This window comes from Macaca fascicularis, chromosome 7 (genome assembly GCF_037993035.2).
Source record: "Macaca fascicularis isolate 582-1 chromosome 7, T2T-MFA8v1.1".
Taxonomy (NCBI): Eukaryota; Metazoa; Chordata; class Mammalia; order Primates; family Cercopithecidae; genus Macaca; species Macaca fascicularis.
The window spans coordinates 17,070,189-17,088,967 of NC_088381.1; the positions used below are offsets into that span (position 1 = coordinate 17,070,189).

General features: G+C 45.5%; 1 protein-coding gene and 1 long non-coding RNA gene across 5 annotated transcripts; one reads left to right on the forward strand and one right to left on the reverse strand.

The window, feature by feature from the left end:
* Nucleotides 1–4,397: 4,397 nt before the first annotated feature.
* On the forward strand, nt 4,398–6,345 carry LOC141407184 (uncharacterized). Its single transcript, XR_012414790.1, has 2 exons — nt 4,398–5,926; nt 6,258–6,345. It is a non-coding gene; the product is annotated as an uncharacterized lncRNA (long non-coding RNA).
* On the reverse strand, nt 4,638–18,406 carry CCDC32 (coiled-coil domain containing 32). 4 transcript variants are annotated; one of them, XM_005559192.4, is made up of 4 exons: nt 18,328–18,406; nt 15,881–16,131; nt 9,055–9,211; nt 4,638–5,611 (listed from the first exon to the last, which is right to left on the reverse strand). In XM_005559192.4, the coding sequence occupies exons 2-4, from the start codon at nt 16,122–16,124 to the stop codon at nt 5,455–5,457; spliced, it is 558 nt and encodes a 185-aa protein (XP_005559249.3). In that variant the 5' UTR covers nt 16,125–16,131; nt 18,328–18,406; the 3' UTR covers nt 4,638–5,454. The 4 variants fall into 4 exon arrangements, with proteins under 4 accessions (XP_005559249.3, XP_045251239.2, XP_065403844.1 ...); XM_045395304.2 differs by having other exon boundaries at nt 18,143–18,406; XM_065547772.1 differs by having other exon boundaries at nt 15,881–16,136; nt 18,143–18,406.
* Between the last annotated feature and the right edge of the window lie 373 nt (nt 18,407–18,779).

The following is an 18,779-nucleotide window of genomic DNA, read 5'->3' on the forward strand; positions in this document are numbered from 1 at the left end:
TACTTATATGTCTGATGCCTGGGGTGGGAAGACTCAAACAGCTGGGACTCCCTGGGCTTCTCTATCTCTGTGGCCGACTTCGTACATGCCGGCTCAGAACTACCAAGGAGCATGCTGAGAGAGAGAGAGAGACCCCAGGTGGAGTGCTTTTATGACCTTGCCTCAGAAGTCCCGTTATTTGTGCTGTACTCTATTAGCAAGGCAGTTACATAGGTCTGCCCAGGTTCAAAGGGAGGGAATATTGACCGAAGATCTCAGTGGAGGAGTGTCCACATCACACTGGAACATGAATGAGTGGGATGGGATACACTGATTTGGCCATCTTTGGAAAATACAGTCTGCCATACATGATTCTACTTGTTCTGTAATAGTGAAAAAATAACAACACAAATTGAAGTAGAAAATAAAAACAAAGAGGCCGGGCGCGGTGGCTCAAGCCTTTAATCCCAGCACTTTGGGAGGCCGAGATGGGCGGATCACGAGGTCAGGAGATCGAGACCATCCTGGCTAACACGGTGAAACCCCGTCTCTACTAAAAATACAAAACTTAGCCGGGCGCGGTGGCGGGCGCCTGTAGTCCCAGCTACACGGGAGGCTGAGGCAGGAGAATGGCGTGAACCCGGGAGGCGGAGCTTGCAGTGAGCTGAGATCCGGCCACTGCACCCCAGCCTGGGCGGCAGAGCGAGACTCCGCCTCAAAAAAAAAAAAGAAAAGAAAAACAAAGAAAAACCATTTCGCATAGACATGTATCGCTGCCAAGTGTGAATAACTTGTCCACCCGCAATCACTTTAATTATGGCATACCCATGGCAGCCATAACCTTCTAGATGTAAATCTTATTTTGTCACTGCCCTTTTTTTTTTTTTTTTTTTTTTTTGAGACGGAGTTTCGCTCTGTCGCCCAGGCTGGAGTGCAGTGGCCGGATCTCAGCTCACTGCAAGCTCCGCCTCCCGGGTTTACGCCATTCTCCTGCCTCAGCCTCCCAAGTAGCTGGGACTACAGGCGCCTGCCACCTCGCCCGGCTAGTTTTTTGTCTTTTTAGTAGAGACGGGGTTTCACCGTGTTAGCCAGGATGGTCTCGATCTCCTGACCTCGTGATCCACCCGTCTTGGCCTCCCAAAGTGCTAGGATTACAGGCTTGAGCCACCGCGCCCGGCCAATCACTGCCCCTCTTAAAATCAGTCCTTCCTGTTCTCCCACAATAAACTCCAAACTCCTTAACATGGTTTATAAAACTCTTCACACCTGGCCTTGTTTAGTAATTTCCACCCTTACCTCTTGTCTGGCCCTCCTTTGTTCTTTGTGCTCCAGCTACACTGAACTACCTTCCATCTTCCAAGTTCCGTTTTGCCTTAGGCCTTTGTACATGCTGTTTTCGTCTTCTGGGACTGTTCTTGGTCCCCATGCTCTTACTCTTCTATTTCCTCTCACTCCCATTCATTTCTATGGACTCAGCTCCCCTAACACAGCCTCTCTCCTATCCCACCCCAACTGGTCTAGGGCTCTCACATCTCCATCCCACGTGCTCTCAAAGCACCTTGTGCTTACACCTTCCACAGAATTAATGAGGTAGCTCTAGTCCCCCCTCCATCATTCTATGTGGGAAGATGCCATTCTGCTTTATTTAACACCATGCATAGTGCCTGGAACATGGCAGGGGCTCAACAAATATTGGTTAGATGAATGAATCTCTGCCTTAAATAACCTATTTCTGGGTTCAAGTAAACGGTCCTCACACCCACCTAACATCCCAATGGCAGTATCCTATCTTGAGTCTTATAACTAAAGTAGGGCCAAAGCTGGTTGGGATAATTTAGAATTTTCAAGACAACCTTGCCTGCTTCATGTGGCTGGGGCTATTCTCAGCCTTGGAGGACTCCTTCCAAAACAGGGCCAGGGAGAGGCTCCAGGGCTTCCGTCTTCCAGCAATGGTTCTGGTGGGCAGGTCTGCCTGGAAGGGTGCACCTCGGCCACAGCTGGCGGGACGTTTGTTTACTTGCTTTGCCTACAGCCAGGGCCTATTTCTGCATCAGGTATTGGATGCATGCCTGTGTCATTCTAGTGAGGATCTCGCCAGGCACTGAGTGATGAGCACGTGTGCTGGGAGAGAACAGCGGCAGTCCCTTAGGTTATCTGCCTGGCTGCAGCCCAGCCTTCTCTGGGTGTACCAAGTCATTACGGCTTGGCCCCTGTGGGTGATTACCCTCCCTTGGCTCTAAGGCTTAGCACTAAATATTGCTCCATTTGCTCTAACTTGCTGCCTATTTCACTAAGGAGGAAGAAGGAAAAAAGTTGGGGGTGATAAGTAAGACTCTCTACCAACTTATAAATCTTACTGGGTTGAGGAAGCCCTAACTGGAGTTCAGGGCCCTGGAGTTTTCAGGGTCAAAGGAAACAGATGAGCATTTTGAGCCAATACTATTTTTTCCTGTGGTTAGTCCCATTACTAAAAAGGAACTGGAACATGAAGAGGTCACGTGACTTATTTATGACCATTCAGTAAGCCACAAGACAGATAAAAGACAGCACTCAAAAGACTCTCAGTTTCCAATGTAGTGCCACTTCACTAGCCTAAGATAAATCTATATTAACAAGTTAGCTTTGGGAGCTAGTGTCAAATTTGGTTTTGGTAAATGGAACATGGCAGGGGCTCAACAAATATTGGTTAGATAAATGAATCTCTGCCTTAAATAACCTATTTCTGGGTTCAAGTAAACAGCCCTCGCACAGACCTAACATCCCAAAGGCAATATCCTGTCTTGAGTCTTATAACTGAAGTAGGGCCAAAGCTGGTTGGGCTCTTTTTTTTTTAGGCTTTTTTTGGAGCCATTGTTTAAGCTGTCACCTCTAAATCAATTAAGAAACTATAGCTACAACTCACTGGGTTCCCTTCCGTGGAGTCAGGCAGAGCCCCTCTCACACCGCACCCAGGTTTACACATGGGCTAGAAACCATTCAACTTACAACTCCGTTTCAGTTCCTCTAAAGCAATTCTCCACCCTCTCATATTCCGATTTCTGTTTCTGAGGTAGAAAATGGGAAGTAGGGAAAAGGCAAAGCTAGAACCTTGCCTGAATGACAGAAACACTATTTTCGGGTATAGAAATATTCTCTTACCGTCCTATGATCTGCACTTTGGGAGAGTGTTTTGAGACCTCATTGTTTTTTTTCTTAAATTGTTGTTTCTGAGGAAGAATAATTTTTGTTTATCATCCAAGGAGAAGAAAAAATTTAGTTTCTCTTTCTTTAAAAAATCCATCCTGAAAGCCATCACTCTTGGAGTGGAGTGAGGCCTGGCGTCTGAACTCCAGGTGGAGATGGCAGCCTGTAAGCCTGGACCAGAGCTGGATGACCGTCAGTACTCTGGCTTCCTCAACGTGCCCAGGGGCCACAGAGAGCCACTCTCTGTGTCACACGTATCCTGCCAATAGAATGCTGTAAGAATAAAGCTACTAAATCTACTAATAAAGGTGTTAACCCAGCCAGGACAACATGGCAAAATCCCATCTCTACAAAAAATATAAAAAATTAGCCGGGCGTGGTGGTGTGCACCTGTAATCCCAGATACTCGGGAGCCTCAGGCAGGATCACCTGAGCCCAGGAGGTCAAGACTGCGGTGAACTGAGACCATGCCACTGCCCTCCGGCCCTGGTGATAGAGTGAGACCCTGTCTCAAAAAAAAAGAAAAAGTTTAACCATTAGTCAATGGAAAGAGAGGAAAGGGCCAGGCATGGTGGCTTGCACCTGTAATCCCAGCACTTTGGGAGGCCAAGGTGGAAGGATAGCTTGAGCCCAGATGTTCGAGACTAACCTAAGCAAAATAATGTGACCCTGTCTCTATAAAAAAATTTTTTTTAATTAGCCAGGCATAGTGGCACATGCCTATAGTCCCAGCTACTCAGGAGAAGCTAAGCCAGAAGGATGGATTGAGCCTGGGAGGTTGAGGCTGTAGTGAGCCATGACCATCACTATATTCCAGCTTGGGTGACAGACTGAGGAGACCTTGTCTCAGAAAAACAAAAAAAATAAGGAAAAAAGAGGAAAGTATATTTGAATATTACAATAAAAATATTCGTATCACTAAGCAAGTATATGGAACAACCTAATTGGTTCCTGTCTTTTCGGGCAAGGCAAATACTTGATTTAGAAATGAGCAAACAGTAGCTGGGTGTGGTGGCTTGCACCTCTAATTCCAACTACTCAGGAGGCTGAGGTGGGACGATCACCTGAGCTCAGGAGTTTGAGGTTACAGTGAACTATATGATTGTACCACTGCACTGCAGCCTGGGCAACAAAGTGAGACCCTGCCTCAGGGAAAAAAAAAAAAAAAAAAGCAAATGTTCTCAGAAGATTGATTGATTTATTCTATTTTTTCTTTTGGCTCCTCTCTGGATCTGAAGATTTTTACAGCCACCCTACTGATCATTAGGGATTTGTAAACTATTACCCAGGAAGAAGGCCCATGGAGCAAAGGCCTCAGAACACCAAAGTCTGGACTGTCTGAGGGCACATGCTAATAACGGGAGTGTGGCAAAGGTGGCCAGCTCCCGTGGCTTGGCATGCATTAGTCTTTACCTCCTGCTGCCTGGAACATCCCTCCGGGAGGAATCGAGTCAACAGCACCACAGACACTGCTATTCCGTTGAGAAAAGTTTTACATGGACAACATATACTGATCATGAACACGATAAACAGGGAGGGAACCTCGGGCTCAGCCAGGAAAGCTGCCACAAGGAAGACGTTTGGAACCATCCAGGAGTAGTGTCAAACACTAACACCATATTTACAAGTCTAATTTGGAACCTGGCCCTTTTTAAGTGCAGGAGGAAGTTGGAGGAGAAGCCATGCATGAAATAAAAAATATACATACACAGACATAAACACCCACATTTTCACACTTCTTTTCTCCGCAAGGAACAAATGAGAGAAAGAAGGCCAGCCTCTCTCTCTGGAGTCTGTACACTTACTACAGATTTGTTAGCGAAGCCCCAGATGGGGCTTGGATTCAAGGAGCAGACTTCACTCTTACTGGCCCCACTCACCCGTGACAGTTCACCAAGGGAATGCTTGGGACACAAGCATGAATGTCCAGAAGAGGCAAGAAAATATATGGCTCACTTAACTTACACATTACACATGAGGGGCCTCAGTTTCTCCAAGTACTTTCACATTCGATCCTTAGCAGACTTCTAATCTGCAGTGACAGAGCTCAGTCAAGCTGAGACACAGAGGAAAGCAGCATTTTGATCCAGCGTGCACTGGGTCAGTCACTTCACCCAAGACAGTCACACATGCCAGCCCCAAGTAAGTCCCTGGGGGCTTGCAGCTGTTTTCTTTGTGGAGTGAAATTTGGGTTTTTTCCCTCAGTGGATTTCTCCCTGCTGCTGCCGCTGAGCTCCACGCTGCTCCCTCTGGACCCGAGACAGCTGCTCCACGTGTGTGAGTGTGTGTAATTTACTGCTCTGCTGCTGCTGGTTTGTCCCCGGCTGCTGGCTCGTCCTTGGCCACTGGCTTCTCAACCTGTGACTCTGGAGGAATCAGATACTGGACCTCCTCTGTGCTGACGGCTACTTTATCCGGCTGCAGCCACCTCTTGAAATGTTCCAAGGTGCTATGAAAGGGCAGAAGAAAAGGGTGGCTGTGTCAGACCTCACTGATTAATTACTTAATGATTATCTCAGTAACTCAAACACTACCTTCCCGCCCACCAGCAATTTCTTCCTACAGTTGTTTTTCACTGCTAACCTGGGGAGTACAAGGATACTTCTATGGCAGCTGTGCATCCTGGCAGCTCTGCGCATAATTTACCCCATAGTGGGCACTTTGGCTACAGGCAGCAGTAGGCCCCCTTCGAATGCAGAGCCTCTGAAGGCTTGATGAGAACCGCTGAAGAGTGTATGCCTCAGTCCTAAAGACCTAAAGATAGGTCTTTTGGCCGGGCGCAGTGGCTCAAGCCTGTAATCCCAGCACTTTGGGAGGCCGAGACGGGCGGATCACTAGGTCAGGAGATCGAGACCATCCTGGCTAACACGGTGAAACCCCGTCTCTACTAAAAAATACAAAAAACTAGCCGGGCGAGGTGGCGGGCGCCTGTAGTCCCAGCTACTCAGGAGGCTGAGACAGGAGAATGGCCCGAACCCGGGAGGCGGAGCTTGCAGTGAGCTGAGATCCGGCCACTGCACTCCAGCCTGGGCGACAGAGCCAGACTCCGTCTCAAAAAAAAAAAAAAAAAAAAAAAAAAAAAAAAAAAAAGATAGGTCTTTTTTCACTCAAAACAGGAGAGGAAAAAAATTGTCAAGGGGAAGAAACACTCAAATAAATACCAAATTATTACTGAGGCAAAAATCTGAGTATCTTTTACCTCTTATAGCTGAGGCAGTCTGGGACTCAATTATAGCACTTACTTGCACTCAGTGATTTTTTTTGTTGTTTTTTCTTTTTGTGGGTTTTTTTGTTTGTTTATTTCATCCTATAGCAAGTCCCTAAGATAAAAACATCTGAGCAGCAAATATTCCCCACAAGAGACTGACCACTATGCCAGAGGGCTCTCTTTTTGTCTGGATCTATAGGGAGAGTAGAGATGTAATTGTCAAGCTCAAGGTCCCCTACCGACCTTCCTTACAGGACCCTGTACCCTAAAGCTATTAGACATTCACAGTACAATATAAATGACTAGAAATAATGTAAACCTTATTCAATACTCCTCAATAGCACAAAGTCTTAACCCAAGAAAGAATACCGTAACAGCAGATTTTAGGCCTCTCTTGGTGTATGGGGAATTATGTTTTGGACAGCTGGATTTCTCAGCCCATTACTCCCTTGCCAAAAGCATACCACAAGGAGGATCACCTACCTGGCCCTCACATACGTGAAGACCTATACAACCCCATTATAAAATGGCCTCTGTTTAAAAGATAAACTTTGAAGAACTAGTGTTTCCTGGTGTTTTTTCTGGACAATGATAGAGAGAAACATTCCCACAGATGTAGGCTCTGGGGAAAAATCTAAATGTCAGAGGGCAATGAGAGCAGCTGACTGACTCTAGTGCTCACAGGTCAGGGGAATCAGGTGTGACACAGCATTTAATCTTCATTTACCACACTTTTCATAGAATTGTTCAAATTATTTCCATAGAGAAGGGAAAATCCACATTGTTTTACATATTGATAAATACATAGGAACATGCTGATCTGATTTCAGAGAAAGAGGATTTCTACTTGAGAATGACACGGGAGAAAGTTTCTTTTCTTCTCAGAGCTGGAGAGAAGGGAGGTATTCAGGGGGAGAGAGAATATAAGTAAATACAAAATTATCAGTGGGTCAGGAGTCTGCATCTTCAAATCTCCTATGTTTGGAGCAATTTAAGACTTAATTAGGTCGGACCTTTAGAGATAGAAAAGAGCAAAATGTATATGATTTCCTGAACCCTCAGAGGACAGTTGGCCTGACCTTAGCTGCTACACTGATTTTGAAGCATCTAGAGGCATGCTCATTCAGCATTTGAGATAATGTAAGGGAAAGTATTTTGCAAATTTGCAAGTAAATGTACATACGAAGTTTTATTCACATACTGTCCTGATTTCAGCAGCAGTACTTCTGACATGATGGGACTCTGAACACCAATGTCCATATGTTGCAAACCTATGGACAAACCCTAAGACCTTTTGTTAAAATTCAATTTTTTACTCCCCCCATTGATTTTTACTTTGAATAATTTCTTACTAACTCTAAAATTCTGTTAGAAAGGATAACATTAGTAACACTTCTATAGTGCTTGCCATGTGCTAGGCATTGTTCTATACCCTTTACATATAGTAACTTGTTTAACCCTCATAACAACTTACGAGGTAAGAGCTGATTGCTCCCATTTCACAGATCAGGAAACTGAGGCACACACAGGTCACTTACCCAAGAACATACAACCAGTAAGTGGCAGAGCCGATTTCCTGAGTGTCGAGCCCCATTCCTCCTCACTGGGGCAGGGCAGCATGTCCTCTCTACCTCTCTATCTTTCTGCATCTAAATTACTTGCATCTAAACTACTTTCTGCATCTAAACTACTGTTCAAGTCCTGCCTCCCTCTATGGCAAAACACCAAAGCCAGGAGGGAGCTCAGCGGTCTCTCAATTCCCAAAGCACGTTCTGTCACTTCTACTAAACTGGCCCTTCTCTTATTACTGCCTGGTATTGTTACATATATTTGTCATCTGCCCGCAAGTAGTTTTGAGGACAAAAACAAATGGGTCTAAAACTTCCTTATACCATTCCCTCCAAAGCACAATGCTATCACACAATGGATGCTTAATCACAGTGCTATCACACAATGGATGCTTAATCCATTCATTCATTTAGTCTACATAAATTCATTCAGTGGCTACAACCTGACAAAAATTCTGTAAGGCAGGCCGAGTGCAGTGGCTCATACTTGTAATCCCAGCACTTTGTGAGGCCAAGGCAGGCATATCACCTGAGGTCAGAAGTTCAAGACCAGCCTGGCCAACATGGTGAAACCCCATCTCTACTAAAAATACAAAAATTAGCTAGGTATGGTGGCACACGCCTGTAGTCCCAGCTACTCAGGAAGCTGAGGCACAAGAATTGCTGGAACCCAGTAGGCAGAGATTGCAGTGCGCCAAGATCGTGCCAATGTACTCCAGCCTGGGCAACAGAGCAAGATTCCATCTCAAAAAAAAAAAAAAAAATTTGTGGGGCAGTGGAAATTCAGAGGTAAGAAGAGAGCGTTCCAGAAAATAATCTCTCTGAAGAGTAAATGGTTTTTCCTTTTGTTACAGTAACATGTTTTCCAAACCTCATGAGAAACAATTCAAAAACATAAGAGAGATTGATTAATTACTACTTTCTCAAGTCACTGCATACTTAAAAATGAACACAATGGTTTATCCTTAACTCTATTCATATGTGACCAACATGTAGCTGCAGTATTTGCCTTTTGGCAAAGAAGTCTGTTCTTAAAAATCTACTGCTGGGCTAAAAACAAGTAGAACAACTACATAAAGGCTGATTTCAGCTGGGACTAGATGGGGAATCGATTACCTCTCATCAGAATCAAGTCCATCCACAAAGAACTCTGAAGCTAACTTCTCCTGGAGGAACCGATCCCAGCATTCCTTCTTGGCTTGGGCCAGAGTTCGAAGCATGTCCTTGGAAGTCACTTCCTGATTTAAACCTTTGATTCTTCTTAGCTTCTTCTCTACAGAGAGAAGTAGAGCTTAATAAGGAAAATGAGTATGACATGAAATTTTAACTAAATCTAAAACTCAAAATACCAACTTAAAAAAATCTCTGATGAGGACATCCACACTCCCTGCCAAAGAGGTCATTTTTTAAGGACAGATAAAAGGGAATTGAACAGTCTTCTTTTTTCCTTCACAAAGTCCTCACCCTGCATTGTATCAAATAAATGTTTAACCTGAGAAAAGGGAAAAGCCATAGGTTCTCATAAATAAATCAATGGCATGTTTTCTTTGAAATCACATAAGCCCAGCAGGTATCTCTCTAAGGAATGGTTGTTTTCCCTGGTTTGACATGTGTATACTACTGTCTTTTTTCAACTCCTTGAAAATAATCTGTCAGGAGTAAGTGGTTTTTCTTTTTGTTACAGTAACATGAAGTGGTTTCCAAATCTCATGAGAAAGAATTAGAGAAAATGATGAAAGATCCAACAGTTCATTAGGTATTAAAATTGACTTGATGAGAATTCAATAAGAGACCTTTAAAATCTCTATGTGTGATTAAATTCTTGATAAAAAGAATCTCCCAATATTTTTAAACTTGCTCAACTTGTGGCCTGGATGTTGGAGTCTAACAAAAACAAATGTCTTCTAATCCCATGACAGTGCTCCATATGGCTTCTTGATGATAGAGGTTAAATTACTCTTGTTTGCATTTTAACTCTAATTGTCTAACAGATTTCCCCTTTTGAAGAATGCAAGAAAGGACATCACCATTTACTGTCTGCCTTAATTTAGTTTTGCCTTCAACTATAAGTACATAGGTAAATGATGGCATGGTGGGGTGGTGAACATCAAGCTTAGAGCCAATAGAAACTATGATTTGCAGTTCTGTTTTCATTTCTAAAAAAGTCACATCAGCTAACACCCACTGATCACAACAAATACCTTTTGTTCCTGTTATTACCACCGTGAACTCAACCATGTTAAAAAAACCCTGCAGTTGATAAATGTTAAATATTTGCAGGGTTTGTTTTCTCCTTGAGGATATAAAAAGGGTTATCCATAGCATACATTTAAGTTTTTAATTACTGCTGTTATCAGTGGATTCTCTTTGATATAAGTTATTTAGCAATAAAAACAATCTTCATATTGTCTGGCCTCAGTTGTCAAGGTGGAAGGTACTCTTTTGGGCCGGAAAAGGTCCTCCCCTCTCTAAGTATGCTGAGTCCCTGGTCAGGTGTGATTTCAACAGGGCAGGCAGAAACAGGCACTAACACATCCCTGTCTGCCGCTGTCTCCCAGTCCGTGCCATAGGCAACAGAAATGACTCTTATTTTCTTCAGAGATAAAAACTTCTTTTTTTTTTTTGAGACAGAGTCTCGCTATCACCCAGGCTGGAGTGCAGTGGCCGGATCTAGCTCACTGCAAGCTCCGCTTCCCGGGTTTACGCCATTCTCCTGCCTCAGCCTCCCGAGTAGCTGGGACTACAGGCGCCCGCCACCTTGCCCGGCTAGTTTTTTGTATTTTTTAGTAGAGACAGGGTTTCACCGTGTTAGCCTGGATGATCTTGATCTCCTGACCTCGTGATCCGCCCGTCTCGGCCTCCCAAAGTGCTGGGATTACAGGCTTGAGCCACCTCGCCCGGCCCGAAAACTTCTTAACTGACTTTAGAAAAGATCATTAACTTTCCAAGCCAGTCTTCACTAATCAGAATCATCACTGTCTTCATTAAACTTTTTCTTTCTTTTTTTTTTTTTTTTGAGATGGAGTCTCGCTCTGTCACCCGGGCTGGGGTGTAGTAGCATGATCTCACTCAGCTCACTGCAAGCTCCGCCTCCTGGGTTCAAGGGATTCTCCTGCCTCCGCCTCCCAAGTAGCTGGGATTACAGGTGCACACCATCACACCTGGCTAATATTTGTATTTTCAGTAGAGACAGGGTTTTGTCATGTTGGCCAGGATGGTCTTGAACTCCTGACCTCATGTGATCTGCCCGCCTCGGCGTCCTGAAGTGCTCTCTCTCTTTCTCTTCCTCTGTCTCTTTTTCAACAAGGTCTTGCTCAGTCACCCAGGCTGGAGTGCAGTGGCATGATCACAGCTCACTGTAACCTCGAACAACTACTAGGCTCAAGCAATCCTCTCACCTCAGCCCCCTGAGTAGCTGAGATTACAGGCATCTACCACTTCAGGCTAATTTTTAAAAATATTTTTGTAAAGACAGTCTCACTATGTTCCCCAGGCTGGTCTCAAACTCTTGGCCTACATGTGATCCTCCCACCTCGGCCTCTCAGAGCGCTGGGATCATAGGTGTGAGCCACCATGCCTGACTTTCATGAAAGTTTCTTAGAAGCCCTCGTCGTTGCCGGGCGCGGTGGCTCAAGCCTGTAATCCCAGCACTTTGGGAGGCCGAGACGGGCGGATCACGAGGTCAGGAGATCGAGACCATCCTGGCTAACACGGTGAAACCCCGTCTCTACTAAAAATACAAGAAAATTAGCTGGGCGAGGTGGCGGGCGCCTGTAGTCCCAGCTACTCGGGAGGCTGAGGCAGGAGAATGGCGTGAACCCGGGGAGGCGGAGCTTGCAGTGAGCCGAGATCGCGCCATTGCACTCCAGCCTGGGGCACAGAGCAAGGCTCCGTCTCAAAAAAAAAAAAAAAAAAAAAAAGGAAGCCCTCGTCATAGAGCACCAACAAGCCAAGGGATCTGGTTCTTTAGCTTTATCCGATTGCTGCCTCTTCTCCTTATCATCATTAAACAGATGCTTTGGCTACCACATACAAAATTTTCATCCCCTAGGCCATGGCTGCAAGCATTGCTATCCTATCTTTGGTGGCTTCCTGGCAAATTTCACATTACTCCCTATCTTTCTATCACTCCACCTATGTTTTTCTCTTTTTTTTTTTTTTTTTTTTTTTTTTTGAGACGCAGTCTCGCTCTGTCACCCGGGCTGGAGTGCAGTGGCCGGATCTCAGCTCACTGCAAGCTCCGCGTCCCGGGTTTTTACGCCATTCTCCTGCCTCAGCCTCCCGAGTAGCCAGGACTACAGGCGCCCGCCACCTCGCCCGGCTAGTTTTTTTTTTTGTATTTTTTAGTAGAGACGGGGTTTCACCGTGTTAGCCAGGATGGTCTCGAACTCCTGACCTCGTGATCCGCCCGTCTCGGCCTCCCAAAGTGCTGGGATTACAGGCTTGAGCCACCGCGCCCGGCCACCTATGTTTTTCTCATATCTTCTTCCTCCAGTACATCATTAACAAAATCCCTTTTGTTTTCGCAAGATATTTCTTAGCTATTATGCAAGCTCTCTTCTGACTCTTCTTTCCGTCTTTCCTCAGAAGCTCCTTCTACCTGAATTGCCTTTCCTTCCTCAAAAAATTATTCCCACGTTTGCAACTGATCTTCGACAAAGCATACAACAACATAAATTGGGGAAAGGACACCCTATTTAACAAACGGTTCTGGGAAAACTGGCTAGCCACGTATAGAAGAATAAAACTAGATCCCTGTCTCTCACCTTATACAAAAATCAACTTAAGATGAATATGACTTGAAATCTCCAAAATTCTAAAAGAAAACCTAGGAAAAACTCTTCCAGATATTGGCCTAGGCAAAGATTTTTTTTTTTTTTTTTGAGACGGAGTCTCGCTCTGTCGCCCAGGCTGAAGTGCAGTGGTACTATCTCGGCTCACTGCAACCTCTGCCTCCCAGGTTCAAGCGATTCTCCTGTCTCAGCCTCCGGAGTAGCTGGGACTACAGGCGTGCGCCACCACGCCCAGCTAATTTTTGTATTTTTAGTAGAGATGGGGTTTCACCATGTTGGCCAGGATGGTCTTGATCTCTTGACGTTGTGATCCACCTGCCTTGGTCTCCCAAAGTGCTGGGATTAAAGGCGTGAGCCACCGCGCCCAGCCTAGGCAAAAAATTTATGACTAAGATCCCAAAAGTAAATGCAACAAAAACAAAAATAAATAAATGGGATCTAATTAAACTAAAAAGCTTCTGTACAGCAAAAGAAATAATCATCAGCATAAACAGACAACCCATGGAATGGGAGAAAGTATTTGCAAACTATGTATCTAACAAAGGACTAAAATCCAGATTCTACAAGGTGCTCAAACAAATCAGAAAGAAAAAAACAATCCCATCAAAAAGTGGGCAAATGACGTGAATAGACATTTCTCAATGGGATTTGAGAAGATATACAAATGGCTAACAAACATGAAAAAATGCTCAGAATCACTAATCATCAGGAAAATGCAAGTCAAAATGATGAGATACTACCTTACCCCAGCCGGAATGGCCACTATTAAAAAGTCAAAAAACAATAGATGTTGACATGGATGTGGTAAAAAGAGAATCCTCATACACTGCTGATGGGAATGTAAATCAGTACAACCTCTATGGAAAACACAGGGCGATTTCTCAAAGAACTAAGAGTAGATCTACCATTTGATCCAGCAATCCCACTACAAGGTGTTTACCCAAAGGAAAAGAAGTCATTATATCAAAAAGACACCTGCACACATGTTTCACAATTCATAATTGCAAAGATACGGAAGCAACCTAAGTGCCCATCGAGCAATGAGTGGATAAAGAAAATATGGAATATATACACCATAGAAGACTACTCAGCCATAAGAAAGAATAAAATAATGTCTTCTGCAGCAACTTAGACGGAGCTGGAGGCCATTATCCTCTAAGTGAAGTAACTCAGGAATGGAAAACAAAATGCCATACGTTCTCACTTATAAGTGGGAGCTAAGCTATGGGTACACAAAGGTATACAAAGTGGTATATTGGCCAGGCACTGGCCACACCTGTAATCCTAGCACTTTGGGAGGCAGAGGCGGGTGGATCACGAGGTCAGGAGTTCGAGACCACCCTGACCAACATGGTGAAACTCTGTCTCTACTAAAAACACAAAAATTAGCCAAGCGTGGTGGCAGGCGCCTGTAATCCTAGCTACTGAGGAGGCTGAGGCAGCAGAACTGTTGGAACCCATGGGACGGAGGTTGCAGTGAGCCGAGATCGTGCCACTGCACTCCAGCCTGGGCGACAGAATAAGACTCGGTCTCAAAAAAAAAAAACAAAAACCAAAAAACGACAAAGTGGTGTACTGGACTTTGGAGATTCAGAAGTGGGGAGGTTTGGAGAGGGGTGAAAGATAAAAAACTACACATTGGATACAATGTCCACTACTTGGGTGATGGGTGCACTAAAATCTCAGACTTCGCCACTATACAATTAATCCACATAGCCAAAAACCGCTTGTACAGCAAAAGCTATTGAAGTAAAAAAATTAGGGCCAAGCGCGGTGGCTCACGCCTGTAATCCCAGCACTTTGGGAGGCCAAGGTGGGCCTTACTCCCAGGTTTGGTTTCGTGAAACATGGATGGATCTCATGGTTGTTCCACAATAAAAGGATATTACAATTCTAAAGACTGCCCATCACTGCCCTAGACTGATATTTCCTTTTCTCCTAGCATGGGACAATTTGAATCTCTTTCCTGTGTTTGGAATCTCTCTAGATACTTATACTATGGCCACAGGACAGGGTACTGAAAATGTGTTCAGGAAATATTTTTAAAATAAAATGGCTAACAAGAGGCAGAATGAATCTTATGTCAATGTGCTCCCATTCTCAACAATCAATCAATTTATTATGTTTTTCAAACTCTAGCATCAGAAATCACATTTAGCCCTGGGGCCATCACATTTTCTTGCAGGATGGCATAAGGTTTAACACTTTTGTTATTTGAATATATGGGCAACCAACAGTAGGCAAGAGGGTTCTACAGAATGCCAAGAAATCAAACGGCATTTAGATGAACTGGTCAGAAGCAGGAAGTGACAAAAACTGTTTTAAGAGCTGCTCGGCTAGTGGCGGTGGCTCATGCCTGTAATCCCAGAGCTTTGGGAGGCTGAGGTGGGTGGATCACCTGAGGTCAGGCATTTCAGACCAGCCTAGCCAACATGGTGAAATGAAACCCCATCTCTACTAAAAATACAAAAAATTAGCCGGGTGTTGTGCCAGGCGCCTGTAATCCCAGCTACTCAGGAGGCTGAGGCAGGAAAATCGCTTGAACCCGGGAGGCGGAGGTTGCCATGAGCTAAGATCGCACCATTGCACTCCAGCCTGGGCAACAAGAGTGAAAGTCTCAAAATATTAAAAACAAAAAACAAAAAACAAAAACAAGAGAAAAAGATCTGTTCAAGGAAAACGGGGCTGCTTCCCAACAGCCAGCTTGAAACATCCCTTGGAATTATATCTGACAGATACATGTGACAGGAATAACAACAACACAAAAGGGTAGGAAACTGGCGCGGTGGCTCAAGCCTGTAATCCCAACACTTTGGGAGGCTGAGGCAGGCGGATCACAAGGTCAGGAGATTGAGACCATCCTGGCTAACATGGTGAAACCCCGTCTCTACTAAAAATACAAAAAATTAGCCGGGCGTGGCGGCAGGCGCCTGTAGTCCCAGCTACTGGGGAGGCTGAGGCAGGAGACTGGCGTGAACCCGGGAGGCGGAGCTTGCAGTGAGCCGAGATCACACCACTGCACTCCAGCCTGGGTGACAGAGCGAGATTCCGTCTCAAAAAAAAAAAAAAAAGAAAAGAAAAAAAAGAACAGGAAACCAAGTTTGATGTAACAGAACTTCAATATGCTTACCTAGAGCTGTCAAACTTACCTAGAGATGCTAAATACATTTCTGAATCCTGCAAGGGAGCCCAAGGCTTTACAGCTGGCTGGACGGCAAAGTCAGCCACCTCCCTCTGGCCTTCACCTTCAGGGTAAGAATCCACAAAGGAGTCTGAGAAGGAATTGTTGGCACCATCTTCTTGGTCAGCATTTGGCAGACAGGAACAAATTTCAGCCCAGAGATCCTGGCCAGATCTTGTGGCTGTAGAGTCAGCGCTCTCAAACATTTTCATTTGGAATCTGTGCTATAAAACAGAAGCTCAAGTGAGTAAGAACTGGCTTTAAGAATACAGCATAAGGTTGGGCACAGTGGTTCACGCTTGTAATCCCAACACCTTGGGAAGCTGAGACAGGCAGATAATTTGAGGCCAGCAGTTCGAGACCAGCCTGGGAAACACGGCAAAATCCCATCTATACTAAAAATACAAAAATTAGACAGGTGTGGTGGCACATGCCTGTAGTCCCAGCTACTCCAGAGGCTGAGGAAGGAGGATCACCTGAGCCCAGGAGATAGAGGCTGCAGTGAGTGGTGATCACGCCACTGCACTCCAGCCTGGGTGACACTGCGAGACCCTGTCTCATAAATAAATAAACAAAATAAAAATAAAAATGGAATTCCTGGCCAGGTGCAGTGGCTCACGCCTGTAATCCCAGCACTTTGGGAGGCCAAGGCGGGCGGATCAGGAGGTCAGGAGATCGAGACCATCCTGGCTAACACAGTGAAACCCCGTCTCTACTAAAAATACAAAAAATTAGCCGGGCGTGGTGGCGAGTGCCTTTAGTCCCAGTTACTCGGGAGGCTGAGGCAGGAGAATGGCCTGAATCCGAGAGGCAGAGCTTGCAGTGAACCGAGATCCCGCCACTGCACTCTAGCCTGGGTGACAAAGCGAGACTCCGTCTCAAAAAAAAAAAAAAGGAATTCCTACAAGCCATACACAAAAGGCAGATACTGTGATTCCGCTTATATAAGGTACCTGAGTAGTCAAATTCATACATACAGAAAATAGGATGGTGGGAGCTGGGAGGTAGAAAGAATGGGGAGTTACTGTTTAATGGGTACACAGTTTCAGTTTGAGAAAATGAAAAAGTTCTGGAGATGCATGGTGGTTATGGTTGCACAACAATATGACCACTGAATCATACACACAAAAATAGTTAAAATGGTCAATTTTGGCCGGGCGTGGTGGCTGACGCCTGTAATCCCAGCACTTTGGGAGGCTGAGGCTGGTGGATCACGAGTTCAGGAGATGGAGACCATCCTGGCTAACACGGTGAAACCCCATCTCTACTAAAACTACAAAAGAAAAAAAAAAAAAAATTAGCCAGGCGTGGTGGCGGGCGCCTGTAGTCCCAGCTACACGGGAGGCTGAGGCAGGAGAATGGCGTGAACCCGGGGGGCGGAGCTTGCAGTGAGCCACTGCAAGCTCAGTTTTATGCTGCATGTTAATTTTATGCTACATGTATTTTAACACACACACAAACACACGAATCTCTAGGGCATTTCCAGTGTGGACAACCAGCCTGCATTTTTCTCCAAAGATCTCCAAAATGCAACAGTTCTATCCCCAATTAAATTCTTTTTTCTTTCTTTTTTTTTTTTTTTTTTTTTTGAGACTGAGTCTCGCTCTGTCGCCCAGGCTGTAGTGCAGTGGCGCTACACATGAAGATCCTGGTTGGTAAAAAGTGTCTGTCAGAGAGTACTGTCACAATGCAAGGGCTATGTTGCTCAGCGCATGCAGTTCAGCCATATGCCTCACGTTCTTATTTTAACATAAACACTGAAAGGTAGGTATTCTCACCATTTTACGGATGAAAAAACAGGTTCAGAAGGGTAACTTGCTCCAGGGCACATTATTGATATGTGGGGAATCCTTGAATGGAAACCAGATCTGTACTGCTCCAGAATCCATGTTTTTATCAAATACTATCCTGCCTGTTTGGAAAATATAACGAAATCAGCCCAAGCAAGGGCAGGTAGGAAAAGCTATAACTATCTAGGCATATAGTATAGGCTGACACCTTCTTTCAAGAGGGGACTTAGAGATCAGGAAGGCTGCCTGAGGCAAGGTCTGAATAAAGCCAGGAGACAGAGCACAGCCAGCGTAAAGGCCGGAAGTAAAAGGGACAGATATGCGACGGCGGTCCTGGGTGAACTGATGTCTAGGGCTACAGTGAACCCCCAATCCGAAGTCGTCTGAAGCCACCCAAAACCAAAACTTTGTTCACACCAGAGTCCCGCATGGCCCCTTACCCCAGGGCAAGGCGTCCAGAACCGCGCAGGAAATTCCGGAGTCCAGATCCCAGGCCTCAGTCGCTCAGGTCTCTAGGGCTGTCTGGACGGGATGAATCAGGTCCCAAGGCCTCTATGTGGTATTCCAGGGCCGGGCCAGAGTGGGAGATCCAAAACGCTGGGCACCCCAGCCCCTCCTCACTTACCGCAACAGCTGCCCAGTAAACGCTTGGCTCAGCTCTGTCGCCTGCAGCCAGAAGGAAATCGGGAGGGGCGGAGTCACCTAGTGACGGAGCCCAGGAGTCCTCCAACTACCTTCCCACCCGACGATGTTCTGTGCGTCGATTGGTCGAGAAGAGTTCAGCGGGGTGAAGAAGTGAGGAGCAGCAAGAGGCGAAAGGTGGGCGGGGCTCTGGTTGCCGGGAAACGGTGAAGTCACGTGCCCCGAGCATTGCCCCTCCTCCCCTCCCGAGGGCCGGGTTGATTCCTTATAGATCCAGGGTTCCAGTCCCTGCTTGGATAGGGAAGTCCAGTTTCCAAGACTTTTGACTTTTCCTGGTCGCCAGAGCCAGTTCACCTCCTCCACAATTCTCTCTGCCGGTGTTTTGTCTTCTAAAAATTTCACCCCTTGGTTACCCAAGTTAGAGCACTTCCGCGG